The sequence below is a fragment of the Conger conger genome, chromosome 3, assembly GCF_963514075.1.
Source record: "Conger conger chromosome 3, fConCon1.1, whole genome shotgun sequence".
NCBI classification, from domain to species: Eukaryota; Metazoa; Chordata; class Actinopteri; order Anguilliformes; family Congridae; genus Conger; species Conger conger.
Genome location: NC_083762.1, coordinates 63,029,927 through 63,045,617, shown reverse-complemented (window position 1 = coordinate 63,045,617; position 15,691 = coordinate 63,029,927). Strand labels below are relative to the sequence as shown.

The following is a 15,691-nucleotide window of genomic DNA, read 5'->3' as shown; positions in this document are numbered from 1 at the left end:
GACGCGACCTTTAACACTGGAGTTTTAAACCTGCGCGGAGGCAACAGGGTCAGGTGGGGCTGCCTGACATTCTCAGTGTTAGGCAGGTGTTTCCGTTTTTCAGCTGCCTTCTTCTCATAGAATGAGCCCATCCACAAGCGTGGGCTGATCTCTTTTTGTCCTTCTTGGGTAAAGCACAGAATTTACTCACCCATTCTCACGATCTTGCCACAGTCACAGTGCTCAAATTGAGAAATCTGTGTCTTTTCCTATTTACAAGTTTACCCTGCCATCCGTAGGACGGGTCGTTGAAACTTGTGTGTTATCTGGGCCAGATCACATGGTAATTTGAGTTGCCAGCACATCATGGCAGCCATTTTGGGGACAAAATCAACATACCCTTAAAGGTAATTTAAGAACCCTTCCTCTGTCACCAGTTCATATTTGAACCTTTGTTCGTTTGAAAATGATACCGTCTTAAAAAGGGTTCTCCTAAGCATCTTAGGGCTGCTTGAAGTCTGGGATTTATATACTGTAAACAATACATTATTTGCATGGTTACTAGCAATGTTGTTCTTATTATGAATGTATCATTATTATTATTATTATTATTATTATTATTATTATTATATTTTTATTTTTTTATTATGAGACATAACAGATTTCTTTAGGTGCCTTTCAACCCCTGAACATTTCTTCAACCTTAGAGGCACCTCTAGGGGTTCTGCAGGTGTGGCAAATTGAGGCCTCCCTAGAAGTTCCTCCAGAAACTTTTAATTTGTGAGTGTACTTTTTCATTGAGAAAGTTTGATATGGTTTTATATGCATTCTTTCCATTCAAAAACAAACATTACAGCCATTTCTTCTTCCCCTTTTTGGTTTGCTCCTAATAAGTCAAATATCTCTATAAGTGTCCTTGCATGGTATATGTGTTCATTTCAGATTGTAATTAAATCATTTTTTACAGTTTACTACATTATTTGGACAAGTGATTCTTTCAGTAGTGGTGTCAGTTCATCGTATAGCAGTGGAAGGGGGTGGGTGGGTACAGGGGTAATCACTCTGGATTATTAAAACTGGGGATGGAGAGGCTAATAAAAATGTTCTAATTTCCCACCTGGGCATAAACATACTCACCCTCTTGTCTGGAAAACAGAAACAGGCACAGAATGCTTTGTTTGTGTGCACGTGGATGGTGACGCGCATCAGGAATCTGTAAATTGATATTGATGGGAGATAATTGGGAGGTCAGAGTGAATGAAATGCATTGTAATTTTACTGTCCCTGTGGAGAAGGAGGGGGGCGGAGGGGGCTGGGGGGTGTTGTAGTTGGAGCGATTTGCAGGAGAACGTTAACCCACTGTACTCTGGTAATTGCACAAGGTATTTGCATGATTTCAAAATACTGCAGATCCTTAGTGCATTGTTGCATATCAATATGCTACGTTAATGCTGTTCCACAGGGGTGACTATGTGCATGGCTCAGGAGTAATACAAGTAATACAGTAATACAAACTGATGGACTTTTGAATGGCCAAGTATGTCACAGTAATGGAAAAGACTGCACCAGATACAAAACAATGCAAAGAATAAATTGTGAAGAAATGAATGAAATGCCATTATCATTACCATGCCGTTAACCATTGTATATTTCGTGAAGAGATGGAAAAAGTGACAATATGTTTTGCAATCTGAGAAAGTGATGGTGAGCATCCAAAACGAAATGAATGAAAGATGTTGCAAACATAATTTAGTATTATGTTGAAAAATACCTCACAGTTCCGAAATAGAAAAGCCCGCGTACACTACGGACGGGCGCAGCCACGGACAAATATACAGAGAACCGCAGTCTCGCACTTAAAATCAAGGGCGCATGTCTTCACGCTAGCCAGCTGCGAATCCAAAGACCGCGTTGTCCAATATCCTCGCAGATACTTCAAACAGTTAAAACTACAAGTAAGAAAACCGGAGCAAACGGTTTTTTTTTTTTTTTGTAATTGCCAAATGCCTTCCAGCAGGAGGAGCAGGCATAGGCCGAGCAGCTCACAACAATAACAGCTTGAGAGGAAAAATCACGTGGTGACACATCTCTGGGATTGGCGTCATCGTCTTCATCTCCAAGCAACGGCTCCATCAGCACTCGCGTCAGAGCAGGCAGAGCCGCACTGTTGCCCAGCAACTTGTGCCTTGCGCGCTCGCCCGGCCTTGCGCCCTGCTAGAAGCTCTGACGCGAATGTGACGTTAATGAGGTAGGTATCAATTTGTTATGGAAGAGGGGAGGGGTGGAGTTCCCCAGCAGAGTATCAGACTGTAGCTCCCTGCATGCCAGCAGAACGCACAGTAAGTGCTGAACACGATACAGGCAGACGGAATGCATTGTAAATAGTTTCACTTTTTTAACGGCGTATTCATAAAGCGTGTCTCTACAAACACGTAAAAGTCCCATTCGATGCACAAAGCTATTGTTTTAAAATAATTTTTTCACATGGAATTGCTGTCGTATGAACTGAAGACAATTATAAAACAAGCGTAGACGAAGCTGGGGTCCACATGCCTGTTAAGGTAAGTGGTCTGAGAGAATGCTTGACATAATATTTAATAATTATGTTTCTGGCTTTTGTGGGTAATGAGGGAGAGTAATCAAAAATAATCTCTAAAAACAATTTTTAAGTAAAATGTGGGAAATGTGTTTTGTCTTCAACTTTCACTTTAGGATATAAGCGACAATACAATAGCGCACAAGCTTTTTGGTTTTTGTATTTGATTTATCTTACTAAAGAATAAAATGAATACATACAAAAATACAAACAAATGTACTTTAAAGTTCAAATTATTTTTTGGAAATGTTAATTTCAGTAGCCTATTTGGTAAACTAGGCAACTGCCGACGAGTCAGAATAGCAATGTCATTTTCTGTCCGTAATTGAATCTGTCATCACAATTCATTGTCATTGCAATTTAGTAGTCTATGCCTTATTTAGTATAGCGGGACATTATTATTAATAATAGCATATTATTATTATTATTATTATTATTATTATTATTATTATTATTATTATTACCAGTAGTAGTAGTAGTAGCCTATTAGTATTATTATTACACGCCACCCACAAAACTGACTAAACGTTCCTTTAACCCTTGTTTCAAACAGGCGTAAAAAGATATTAACGAAAACAAAAGGACCCCGTTGGAAAACATAGACAAAAGAACATTCTACCAGCATGGTGATCATGTCGGAAGGCGGCCCAGGGTCTCAGTCGAGTCCGCCCCATGGCAGGCCGCTGCAGGTCGGTTTCTATGAGATTATACGGACGCTGGGGAAAGGAAACTTCGCCGTGGTCAAACTGGCCAGGCACAAAGTCACAAAAACACAGGTAGCCTATGCGTTCAGTTTTTTTTGCTTTATTTTTCCCTTGTGCATTTTAAAACATTCGACGGTTTTAAAGCCTCTTAGACATTAGTTAGACTCATGTTGCTTATTTGTGCATTCTGTTGGATATTTTTACATTCCTCATATATGCATTTATTTATAAAAAAAATTTTTTTTACATTGAAACACTACAAACCATATGATGAAGACCTCAACTTGTCCTGTCCGTTCCCCACAGGTCGCCATAAAAATAATTGACAAGACAAGACTGAACTCCTCAAACCTGGAGAAGATCTACAGAGAGGTTCAGATAATGAAACTCCTCAACCACCCCCACATCATCAAGCTTTATCAGGTAAGGCTTTGCTCTATGTTCTATTATTTTATTGTATTTGTCTGTCCACCCAAGGAATTACAGGGCAAATCTCTGAAGCCTATAGTGTGGAGGAATATCTGAAAATATAAAGACGCTCCGCTACGAAAATGCGAATCTTGTGTTCTCCTCATCCACTGAGTTGGTATTAATTAAATGCAAAGAACGTTACTTGAACATGCTGACAGAAAACGTTAAGACAGACATGGGCAGATAGCGTTCTACGATGGGCTGACTAACTTCTGACGAATTAGATCAAAAGCAGTCGTGATAGAGTACTTGCACGTGCTTTCTGTGTAAGGTGTCTGTCTTCTATGTATGTTGTCCTGGGATGTTCTATAATTGAAGAACTATTAGGGCAATCCCTTTTGACCTCTCCCAGGTTTTCTGCGTAAGACATAGACCGTCAGTGATCAGGGATGAGCTGGGACTTATTGGTCAGGAGGCTCAACTCAATTAGTCACGAGTCAATGCAATGTGCTTGACCAATCACGTGAAGACCTGCTCATAATGTTCTACACTCCAGCCCCCCTGAGTTCTAAATTAATGAATCCGATTTTTGCCTAAGAATTACAACAATGATCGGGTATTTGGGAACACCCTGCATATTTTGTTTTTTCTATTTGCATTTGGCGATTACCTGTTGTTTGTTGAATTTAATACTCTGAGTGCTGAGAATGCAAAACTGGCCACAACCAAAATACTGGAAAATAAGCATAGATTAGAACTGGTGCGATGTGTGGGGGTGTGGGATAATGCTTCATAATACTGGTCTCATATCACAAAGCAGACTTTCAAATTGAGTTTGAAGTTGAGTCAAAGGTTTAATTATGTCTTCCCAGATGTTCATTGAGTGAATTTTGTTATACCTCTGTACATAAATTCTGTATTTCCTAATGGCAATGGCCCCTATAAAAAAGTGAGTGGGAGGACAAACAGTGTTATGGGTGCTGCTTCTCCAGTAGACCAGATCACCTTTGCTGCTGGTGCAAACACCAAAGGATATAACTCTAGAGAGCTTGCCAAGGAATCCAGGGGAAAATATTTTAAAGCTGCCATTCAATCAACACTGTGCTTTTGCTTCAGTTATAGATTTGACTAACAAAGCTAGGTTATATGAAAGGCACTTTACATAACCAGCAACCGGGCATGAGTCCCCTGTGGCAAAACTCTCTCTCTCTCTCTCTCTCTCTCTCTCTCTCTCTCTCTCTCTCTCTCTCTCTCTCTCTCTCTCTCTCTCTCTCTCTCTCTCTCTCTCTCTCTCTCTCTCTCTCTCTCTCTCTCTCTCTCTCTCTCTCTCTCTCTCTCTCTCTCCCCTCTCCTTACAGACACTGTGACCTTGGTCCACATAAGGTCAAGTCGTTTGTCTCAGGCGTATGTTTCCCACCCAGCATGTCTTTATTTTCAGTCACGCACAGTTCCCCTGCACTCCTGGGGGGATTTCAGGAATTGGGGGGGGGGGGGAGCAAAGCAGCAATCCAGAGGTTAACCCCCTTGACCTTTTTTTCCAATAACATAGTACATTAGCATCAGTCAGGGAGGGCTCTCTGCTGCGTGATGGCAAGCTGAGTATCTGAAACCTTAGTAAAGGAAAAGACCAAGACAATAAACTGTCTTTTTGGTGTGGCTTTGAAGTCTGCAGCGAGCTAATTATTCTGAGAACTCCTTGTTGAAACGCCGTACCCTTCTGACGTTATTCCTGTATTTGGGGCTGGGGGGAGGGTGCTATTATAAAACTAATGTGGCAACAATTAATCTGTTATTCCTGGAAAGGCACTTATCGTATCCGAGCTTCAATCCTAACTGTGACGCAGACTGGATTCATTCGACACTGCCTGCTTTCTAAGCCCGTGTAAAAAAATACAAATAAAAAATACGTTTTCCTGTTCGGTCCCAGACATTCTGTACCTACCCTTTCTTCAGAAATAACCTGCAACTGTCAATTGTGCGTGGTAAATAACAGGCCTTTTACTATGGTCCAGTTCATTTAATTGTATGCCTTTTTTAACACCAAATTTTGTGTAAGCATTTGCGGATTCGGATATCATGTATGTTTCTCCCCTAATGGGCCTGGTGACGCTCATATGGCAGTTTCATTCTTGCTAAGTCCTGGGGAATTCCAGGGAAAATGTTAAACTCTCTCTCGGCACTGCCAAATTCCGGTTTTGGAATCATGCTTCCGGCCAGTGGGATCAGATTTTTGTTAGCTCTTCCCTGGAAGCGGATAGGATGTTGGAGAGGCCAATGATGGGAAACCCAGGGGCCCTGTTTTTAGTAAAGGAACAATAGGTTGGATGAGCTGTGTTGGCCTGTTGGCTTGTATCCATATCCTACTATAAAGGAGTTGAGTACAGGATCTGGCTTGTGAATGCTGCTGTGTAATAATGCAAATCATGGAAGACTCAGGTCATCACATATGAGAGATAAGTTTATGGAACACACAGGAAACTGTTTCAGCAGGAAGAGAGAGAAATACAAATTAGTATCTTAATGAAAACGGGGTGGTCAGTAAGGTTCTCTCTGTCTACCTGTGAAGAAAGGCTTTTGATTCAGGTGGAAAAAAACTGACAGATTTTCTTTATTTTGTGCCTTTCAGGTCATGGAGACAAAAGACATGCTGTACATTGTGACGGAGTATGCAAAGAACGGAGAGATGTTCGGTGAGTCAAAGCTCCCAGTTTCCCATTGGTTTAATAGCATTTTCTGCCCGGGAGTTGGGTGGAGCACTGCCTCAATTGTAAAGGGCATGTAGTAGCAGGTGCTTCTCATGCTAGTGGAATGAAAGCAGGTGATATTTGATCTCACTCTTCTTTTTTATTTCATTTTAATTTGTCAGTGCAAATAATGGCCTAATGACGGAGACGGTGGTTTTCTCATTTCCGCCTCGAGCAATGGTTGAATGGACAGGAATCTCATTTGTTCCTCTCCTCAACTGCAGATTATCTGACATCCAATGGGAAAATGAGCGAAGGAGAGGCACGGAAGAAGTTCTGGCAGATCCTGACGGCAGTGGACTACTGTCACAGGCACCATATTGTACACAGGGACCTTAAGACTGAGAACCTGCTGCTGGATGCAAACATGAACATCAAACTGGCAGGTAGGCAGACAGGCCAGTGTCTTCAGGCCTTTCAAACTACTGTGTTAGAGTACTGTGAGAGTTACTGTCAGAGTGGGGCCATAAAATCTTTTTTTCTTGCTTTACTCCAACCCCCTGCACCCCTAGACTTTGGCTTTGGGAACTTCTACAATTCGGGGGAACCCCTGTCTACCTGGTGCGGGAGTCCCCCCTACGCGGCTCCAGAGGTCTTTGAGGGAAAGGAGTATGAAGGCCCGCAACTGGATATTTGGGTAAGGACCAGGGAACCTGGTGCATAGCAGCTAAAGCAGTTTAACTTGTCGGAGTGGGGAGGGAGGGTGTCTCAACTTAGTAATACACCGCTGGTCGGGGGAGGGATGGAACAATGCCAATCAGAGACGAAGGAGATTTAGAAGCGATGGTTAATTTTTGGACTGTTTCCCCTCCTCAGAGTCTTGGAGTGGTGCTGTATGTGTTGGTGTGTGGATCCCTGCCCTTCGACGGGGCCAGCCTTCCCGCCCTCCGCCAGAGGGTCACTGAGGGCCGCTTCCGAATCCCCTTCTTCATGTCCCAAGGTATGTGCAGGAGACCCCGTCATCTCTCTCATGTTGCAGATACACACATACACACAGCTGACCCATTGAATAGCACATTCCTGAAACTCCAGAAAGAAAGGCAGGTTTTCCTGCGCAGAGATATGGCCACGTAAACATCTTTCCTCTCACTCTAAACTACAGCGCACCAAGGTCTTCCTCCCCCATACTCAAAGCCAACCTGCCTTTTGCCTCCTGGCAGACTGCGAGAACCTGATCCGGAAGATGCTGGTGGTGGACCCGGCCAAGCGCATCTCCATAGCCCAGATCAAGCAGCACCGCTGGATGCTGGCCGACCCCTCGGCCCCCCGCCAGGCCCTCTCAGTCTCCCTCTCCATCACCGACTACAACTCCAACCTGGGAGACTACAACGAGCCTGTCCTCAGTATCATGCAGACCTTGGGCATCGATCGGCAGAGGACCATCGAGGTGAGGGGGGAGGGAAGGGGCAAGTCACTGTAGCAGCCATGCCAGCATTGCAGCCAATTAGGATCTCCTTCCCCGTCTGCTTTTTATGCAGTCCCTGTGTCATCACAATTAGCTGGTGTATGAGATAAGATGTGCCTTAAAGGTTCTTCGAAAGTTGCTTGTTTAGTTTCTAAAGCTCATCCCCAAGGAGTTCCCAGGCCATGCAGCACTTAAGAAAAAGAAAACTCAGGGATTGTAAAACTGATGGCTCCCCTCTTGTCTTTCCAGTCTCTACAGAATAGCAGCTATAACCACTTCTCTGCCATTTACTACCTGCTGCTGGAGAGAGTGAAGGAGCACCGGGTGAGCCGCCAGTGTGGGGGCTGGGCCCCGTGGCCCCGCAGTGCGTCTGACTCTTGCGCCCCGGAGGTGAGCCCCAATATCCCTACCTGTATCCCCCATAGCCCCACCTGTGCCCCCTCAGCCCTACTGACATGTTCACATTCTGTGGCTGTTGCTTGTCAAAATGGAGTCTGATGTATGGGCCCTTTCCTGTGTCTGTCCCAGGTTATCACAGAGTGTACGGACGGCTTCAGGACGGCTTTTCCCTTCCCGGCTAAGCACTGCGCCCCTGTACATTCCGAGATGGAGTGCGAGTCCAGCGGTTTATTCCAGGTGAGCACACATACACACATTGGCATATCAGCAATCTCCTCCTCACGTCATGACTCCCCTCAAATGCATTTTGACAGTGTATAAGGATTGTGTCTCCTTCCAAATTTGCAGCCAGCTCCCCCTCCCTCCCAGCTGTGTGTCCCCCCTGAGTCCTTGAGAGAGAGAGACGTGGCTAACGTGAGCTTCCTCTCCCTCTCCAGCGCGTGGTCTTTCCGGTGGAAGCCAACCTGAACGGGCTTCTGCAGAACCGCTCCATCTCACCCAACAGCCTGCTGGAGACCACCATCAGCGAGGAGGTCCGACCCCGCGACCTGGAGGAGGAGGAGGGGCCTCAGACCCTCTCTCCCTCCCACCTGCAGAGCAACACCTCCCGCCGACACACCCTGGCGGAGGTCTCTGCCCGCTTTCACCAGTGCAACCCTCCCTGTGAGTGTGATACACACACACGCACGCATGCGCATTATGATCTAGTCTAGATTTAGGCTGCCCAACCCTGTTCCTGGAGGTCTACCATCTTGTAGGTTTTCAATCCTACCCTAACAATGAGCACCTCATTCAACAGCTAGACATCTCATTGAGCTGCTAATTAGTGCCATCAGGTATGCCAAATTAGGGTGGAAATGAAAATTATACGAGACAGGAACTGGGTTGGGCAACCGCAGTGTGGATGATATTTTCCCTGAACGGTCCTGTTTTCCTGGGATCCTAAACTCACCTCCACCCCCTCCCATTCCAGGTATCGTGGTGTCCTCTGTCAGCCCCTCAGACGGAGCTTCCTCAGACAGCTGCTTGAAGTCCTCATCCTCTACGGGCAGCCCAGGCCTGTCCACCCCAGCAGAGGCCCTCCTGGCCTCCATAGTAGGGCCTGGTACCCTGGCCCCCGTTGGGACGCCCCTCACCCAGTCCTCCACCCTGCTGCTCCAAGCCCGGGGCAGCCTGCCAGGAGCCAACTTCCAGGAGGGCCGGCGAGCTTCTGACACCTCCCTCACACAAGGTAAGGTCTATCAGACATGACATGACATGACATGACTCTTGTCATGGTGCTCCATGGGAGGGTATGATAGTTCAGATAGTTCAGTAGGGTTAATCTCTGAGTTAGGCCTTAGCCTCAGATGGCACGAGAAGGAAAGACTTTTAACACCCTCTTCTCTCTCTGTCTCTTTCTCTCTCTCTCCGCCTCCCCAGGTCTGAAGGCTTTCCGTCAACAGCTGAGGAAGAACACTCGCACCAAAGGCCTACTGGGCCTGAACAAGATCAAAGGGTTGGCCAGGCAGACGTGCCCTCCACCCCCCTGCCCCAGGGGCAGCCGTGGCTCCTTGAGTCCGGGCCTCTGCGCCCCTTCCTCAGGCCGCAGCCTCCTGGAGGAGGTGCTTCACCAGCAGAGGTGAGGACAGGCCTCTCTTTGTCTCTGCAGTCCCTTTTTGGGGAGATTCTGGTTACCCATGCGTGTTTGGGAGTGTGACCCTGTACCGGTTTCTTCTGTCTGCGCAGGATGCTTCAGATGCAGCACCAGCCACAGACACAGACGCTCCAGCCCTCACCCCCATCATCCAGTCTCTTTTCCCCGGCCTCCCTGTTCGCCGAGCCCCCTGCCGGCCCCTCCCTCTTCCTGGCCGAGCTGCAGCAGCCCCCACCCCAAGGCCTCGCCCCGCTCGGCCTGCAGCACCCCACCTGGCAGCCCCCAAACTCCTCCTCCTGCTCCTCCTTCTCCCCGGCCTGCACTCTGTCTACCGTCACCACGGCGGCCCACCTCCTGGAGGCCCGCCTGCACATCAGCCCCCAGCCCCAGCTGCACCCCCAACCCCAGGCCCCGCACTACTTCACCTTCCTGCCCCACAACCAGGGAAGCTGGGGGGCCATCGCCCCAGCTACAGACTTGGACATGGAGGAACTTGGGGCCCCCGCCGCAGGACAACAGAAGCTCAACAGCTGTGTGATGGTCCGGTAGAAGAGGGAAAGAGTGAGAGAGAGAGCAAGTAAAATAGAGAGAAACTCAAAAAGACGTCAAAACAGTACCCTTGAGGGACATGCAGTTCCTTTGCTGAACCAATTTGTTGCCAGCAGTGCAAGGAGGAGATACAGGCGGCGCTTTTTTTAGTCTGCACCGGCAACAGCAGCATCAAACGAAAACGCAAATCGAAGCTGATGGTGTGTCTTTGTTGAATTCAGCATTTACAGTAGCTGTATGAAGTACAAGCAAAAAAAGAAGCAAGTGAAAAATTCTTTAACCGTTCGTATGAACCACATTCATGTTTGTGTGTACATGTAGTGTGTGTATTGTCCAAAACAAGCAATAACAAAAGTCCTTTGTGGGCCCTCAGTCCATGCTATGTCCTCAGAAGAGCAATACTGGACTGGGACAGAGACCTCTCGTCAAGGGACAGTGGGGAGTAACTGGTCTCGCTTGAAAAAATAAGAACTGGCAGTCTACTGGATACACACTTGACATATTCAGAAAAAACTGTTTTTCCCCTTCTCTTTGTTTTCACAAAAATGTATCAATGTAGGAACGACCTAGTTTTCCTAAGAAAATGGGTTTGCTGACAAAGACCCGGGGCCTCATTTATAAAATCATCTTGGAACTCATCCTAAATGTGAGCGTATGATCATTTCCTAAAATGTTCTGAGAACAATTTATAAAATGTCCATACGCATGACCCGTTTATAAATCAGAAATCTCCTTAAAATTGTGCAATCATGATTTTAAGCTTTAAAATCATAAATATATTGATAATTATTATTTTTATTCTATTTTTCATAAAGGTTTGCACACTCGATAATGTTAACAGCAACTGCTGCCATCACAGGTGCAGGTTTCATTTCAACTTTGGGGAGACACACTGCTGAACCACCTCACCTCACATAGTGAAACGTAAAGTTTCACAAGCATACTAGGTAGTCTTGGGACCAATCCATATGAAAGTATTGGTGGTGACATGTCTTCCTGTCTCCCCCTAAACTTACGTACATGGCTGCAATAGCCTAGTTAACGAACCCCGCAATATTGTGCACCACAGTGCTTTCCACAAAAAGAAATCTGATGTGTGTATAGTCAGAAAGCCTGAACAGTACATTACTATGCGTGAGGGGATTGGAAAAATATTATCCATCATCCATTTTCACTTAAGATGTATTGAATTCAGGATCAAATCCGGGCACACAGATGTTTTATAAATGAGACCCCAGACTTTTTTAGAAAAGACCAAAGCTTTTTTTTTTTCTGGTCCCCACCCTGTCCGTATTTACAGGGTAAAGTCTTGAAAACATGCAGTATCCAGGGTTTCCAAAACTTAAAAAGTAGCAGAATTATTAGCATCCTTTTAATAACTAAAGCTCTTGAAATGACTTATTACCGAAGCTAACAAGAGAAAAATTAAGCTCTGCGGCTCAAAGATAAAGAAAGTCAGTGGTACGCCTGGAGGATATGCTAGCTTGCTAATGAAAGCACAACAGGCAATAATGGGGTCTCATCGATGAGCTTCACATCTTTTCTTACAATAGGTACCATTGGAGTTATATTATAATATGTTATGTGTTTTCTTGCTGTTTCTCGTAACTGAATTTAGAAATTACCATGGCACCAGCAAGTTTTTCATGATAGTTTTCTTCCAGGTTTTATTTTCCCAGATACTGTATGCATGCTTACTGCTGTTGCTTTTAGGTAAGCAGTAGCTCTGCCATCCAGTCTCTTTATGTTTATGGCTGTAAGATGCATAATTGTCATGGCTGTGACTTTTGACACTATTTGAGTCATGTTTTTCAGCAAATTGTTTTCTCCTCATATCACTACCTCCTCCGTGTGGTCTTGTCCTTTTTGATCTGGTTAAATTCAGTCTTACACTCCAGGCCGAGTAGTCTAAAAACCTCAGTCTTTTAACAGAGTAAAGATTCTGTATTTGCAGTTCATCCTCAGTTTTAGTTACTGCTTCATAAAGGTCAAATTGAATGATTTCCCATGTGATAAGGCAGCATACTTTCAGGTGATATTCTGTAATAATTAATAGTTCAGGTTTTATGATTTTCTACAGCAGTAAGTATTTGAATCCCCCCCATTCCCCTGATTTTCCTTTCCTTTTTTCTGTGGGGTACTTGTTGGCAGAAGCAGTCTTTTATCACAGGGAGAACAAAGATTTTGGGATGTGTGCAATATTTCATGTTGAAATTGAAAAACCAAGAGAAAAAAAAAGATTATAGGAAACTATTGGCAAGTTCTTTGAGCTTGTGTTTGTTTTGTTTTGGTTTTTTGCATTTTTTGTATGATTGTACTTGATTCATTCTGATATGCTGACAATAATTATGATGTTATTATTATTATTGTTACCACTTTTATTTTTAATTGTATAATATAGAAGTATATATACTATAATATCTAAGTAAATATATACTATATGTATAGTAAAGGAACCAACTTAGGGAGAGGTACTTGTTGTCCCAGACCATAAATTTCCTGCTGCTTCTCTCGCAATGACACAGGTTGCCTTTGTGTCTTTGCTGGCTTTGTAGCAAAATGGCAGTATTACAATAAGCCAAAGAGAAGTGATCTGGTGATGCACTCATGCAATGCTGCTGGTAGTCCCGTCATTGTACAGAATGTAACATGCTGTACGGAGATGTGGGAACAGGACTGGTTTATAATGCCACTTTCAGTACTAGCTCAAGAGTGATAAGAGGCTGCTCTTGGTTGATCGAGTGGGAGGAAATAGCTGTCATTTTTTAAACCCTTTTTTTCAGTTTTGTAAATTATTTTTTTAAGGGTTGACTCATAGCAATACAACTGTGCGGGACTACTTACGTTGTATTTGTTTAAAATAATTTATTTTAAAACAAGCAGTGTTGCCAGCATTATTTATTTGATGAGTCCTTTTCACAATGCCACCTTTTTGTTTACGATTGCATCTCCTCTCATGTCATACCTTTTATCATTCGTTAAATTCGTCATTTGTTCACAATAATGTCCTGTTATTATTGAACCACATTATTTCCAGTGGCAGTTTTTTTATTTTTTATTAAGTCTTCCACGATAATTTCGTCAGGTTTTCAAAGAGAAAAGGAAAGTGTTGTGTCGGCTTAATCAGGCTCACCTCTACTGCTTGTGCCTTCTGAACAAAATCCAATGATAAGAATAAATGAGTGTGAAGATGCAGGAGAAAGATAGTCCAGGTTTGGGACAGGTTACTCACAGCTGTCGGCCAAGTCTAAAAAAAGACTAAAAAAGCACATGGAAAAGACGGAATTAAAAAACATTTCCAGCCTCATGGTCAGAGGTCGAAAAGATCCCCTGTTGTAATATTTTATTTGAAATCGCTGTTTTAAGAAATGCACTTTATTATGAAATATAGTTCCCATCTGAGATTTGCATCTTTCACTTGTGGGATTTAGAGTTGTCTGTCTGCCCTGTTTTGACTGATGAACAACTGTCAGAAACACTAAAGCTTGTTGTTTTCATGGGGATATGTGAAAAATTACATTTTTTTATTCTTCTGATATGCAAGTTGACTGAAGTATGTGTGCAAGATGTTGGTGTGTGTATGATGGTTTTATTTATGTTGGTATTTATTTGAATTAAAAAATCACTTCTTAAACATTCAACTTGTATTGACCCTTGAATTTAGAACCTGAATCTCAATGACCCTTCTTAATTAAAAATATTCAAAGGACGTCAGCAATCCCTTTAAGGGGATTAAAAAATATGATTCTCTGATTTCACAGATATGACTTAAAGAGAACATTGTACAGCAGTAGCTGCAGGGCTTTGGCTTGGAATCCACTTTTTGGCCTTGGTGAGAGATTAGTTCAAACAGATGTGGAAAAAACCTTCTGTATTTTATACAGTCCCTGTAGACCAGGGATCATCAACACAGGCCCCCAAAAAAATCTAAATCCAGCCCTGGTTTTCTTTTGTCCCGGGTAATTAGTGCTACTGATTGGCCAGACAGCCTTCACACCTGGCTTCCAGGTAAAGGGAGTGGAGAAAACCAACAGTTCTCGGCCCTTGTAGACTGAGTTGCTGGTCCCTGCTGTAGATCTTTACATATATTAAGATTTCACATTTAAACACATCTCAGCCTACTTTTTAAGAAGGATTGGGTCTTTAAGCTTGTAAAATATTGCACTCATTACCTTGTATGCCTGGCACAGTGAGCCTGGTGTTGTGTAACAGCTCATAAACACTGCATCTTCATTGTTGTTTGTGAGCTATCATTATGATCACACTGTGTTATTACACACTGTCCCCTGCTGTAAAAACAGCTCAAGCTAGGTTTTGAAACAGCTGGTAGCTAGTTGACCAGTTAGACCAGCTCAAGCTGTGTTTCAAGCTATAGCGGGTGTTTCAAGCTGGTCATAGCTGGATTTTGCACCAGGGTCTTCACACTGTTACCTTAGTTCAGAAAAGAACTAACAAACAAAAAATATACAGTTTACAACTAACATGGCACAATAAGAAATGTGTTGTGGTCTGAGCTGAGGTTCAAGAGAAATGGGAGAGATAAACCATAAATGTGCAACAAATACCATGAACCAAAAAACCAGCGATGACAAATGATGACATTATGCAACCAATAAACAAACTCTCATAACTCCTCCGCAGTACCTGTTCGGCATTTCTAGGCATGTCCTTTTTCATTTCAAAATGTTGCGGTTTGTTTGAAAGGCAGAGCACGCCTACAGCCTAAGCGAGAGGAGAACAGGCAGGGGAGTTACCTCTGGCTCAGAGAGCAGCCCCAGTTGAACTAGAGATCCCCAAAGTGCATCTGAAAAATTACCCAACATCTCCTTCCCTCAACCACCCACAGGTTTCTACCCTGCACAGAAGACATTTATATTTACTGTAATTGCCAAAAACTCTGTTTACAGTAAGTAAGGGAGAGAGAGAGAGAGAGAGAGAGAGAGGGGGGGGGGAGCAGGAGAAAGAGGGAGAGAGAGAGAGGGAGCAGGAGAGAGAGGGAGAGAGAGAGGGAGCAGGAGAGAGAGGGAGAGAGAGAGGGTGAGCAGGAGAGAGAGAGTGAGAGAGAGATGCATACAGCAAGGACATTCATGCACGCAGGCTCAAAAGAAAGCCACTGTAGACACCACATGCAACTTTAATCCTTCCTCGATGAATAATGTAGTTCTTAAAAGCACTCTTCAAATATGTTTGACAGAACTACATCACCCAGTCTGTCCCCTCTCATTAAAGCCAATCTTAAGGGTGAGTTCCCCTGAACTTTTCCACGAG

At 44.0% G+C, this 15,691-nt stretch overlaps 1 protein-coding gene across 2 annotated transcripts; it reads left to right on the top strand.

The window, feature by feature from the left end:
- The first annotated feature begins 2,249 nt into the window (after positions 1-2,249).
- On the top strand, positions 2,250-14,059 carry sik1 (salt-inducible kinase 1). Of its 2 annotated transcripts, XM_061234239.1 has the most exons (14): positions 2,250-2,540; positions 3,129-3,351; positions 3,586-3,702; positions 6,317-6,380; positions 6,659-6,820; positions 6,947-7,071; positions 7,251-7,374; positions 7,595-7,821; positions 8,089-8,229; positions 8,368-8,475; positions 8,676-8,901; positions 9,212-9,469; positions 9,661-9,859; positions 9,967-14,059. In XM_061234239.1, exons 2-14 carry the CDS (start codon positions 3,199-3,201, stop codon positions 10,421-10,423), a joined length of 2,361 nt encoding a protein of 786 aa, XP_061090223.1. In that variant the 5' UTR covers positions 2,250-2,540; positions 3,129-3,198; the 3' UTR covers positions 10,424-14,059. The 2 variants fall into 2 exon arrangements, with proteins under 2 accessions (XP_061090223.1, XP_061090224.1); XM_061234240.1 differs by lacking the exons at positions 2,250-2,540; positions 3,129-3,351; positions 3,586-3,702 and having other exon boundaries at positions 6,321-6,380; positions 6,557-6,820.
- The last annotated feature ends 1,632 nt before the right edge of the window (positions 14,060-15,691 follow it).

Excerpts from the sequence above, each read along its gene's own strand:
- sik1 (XM_061234239.1), top strand. The coding sequence starts at position 3,199 with ATGGTGATCATGTCGGAAGGCGGCCCAGGGTCTCAGTCGAGTCCGCCC. Across the intron at positions 3,703-6,316 it reads ACATCATCAAGCTTTATCAG|GTCATGGAGACAAAAGACAT; the intron begins GTAAGGCTTTGC and ends TGTGCCTTTCAG. Across the intron at positions 7,072-7,250 it reads GCCCGCAACTGGATATTTGG|AGTCTTGGAGTGGTGCTGTA; the intron begins GTAAGGACCAGG and ends TCCCCTCCTCAG.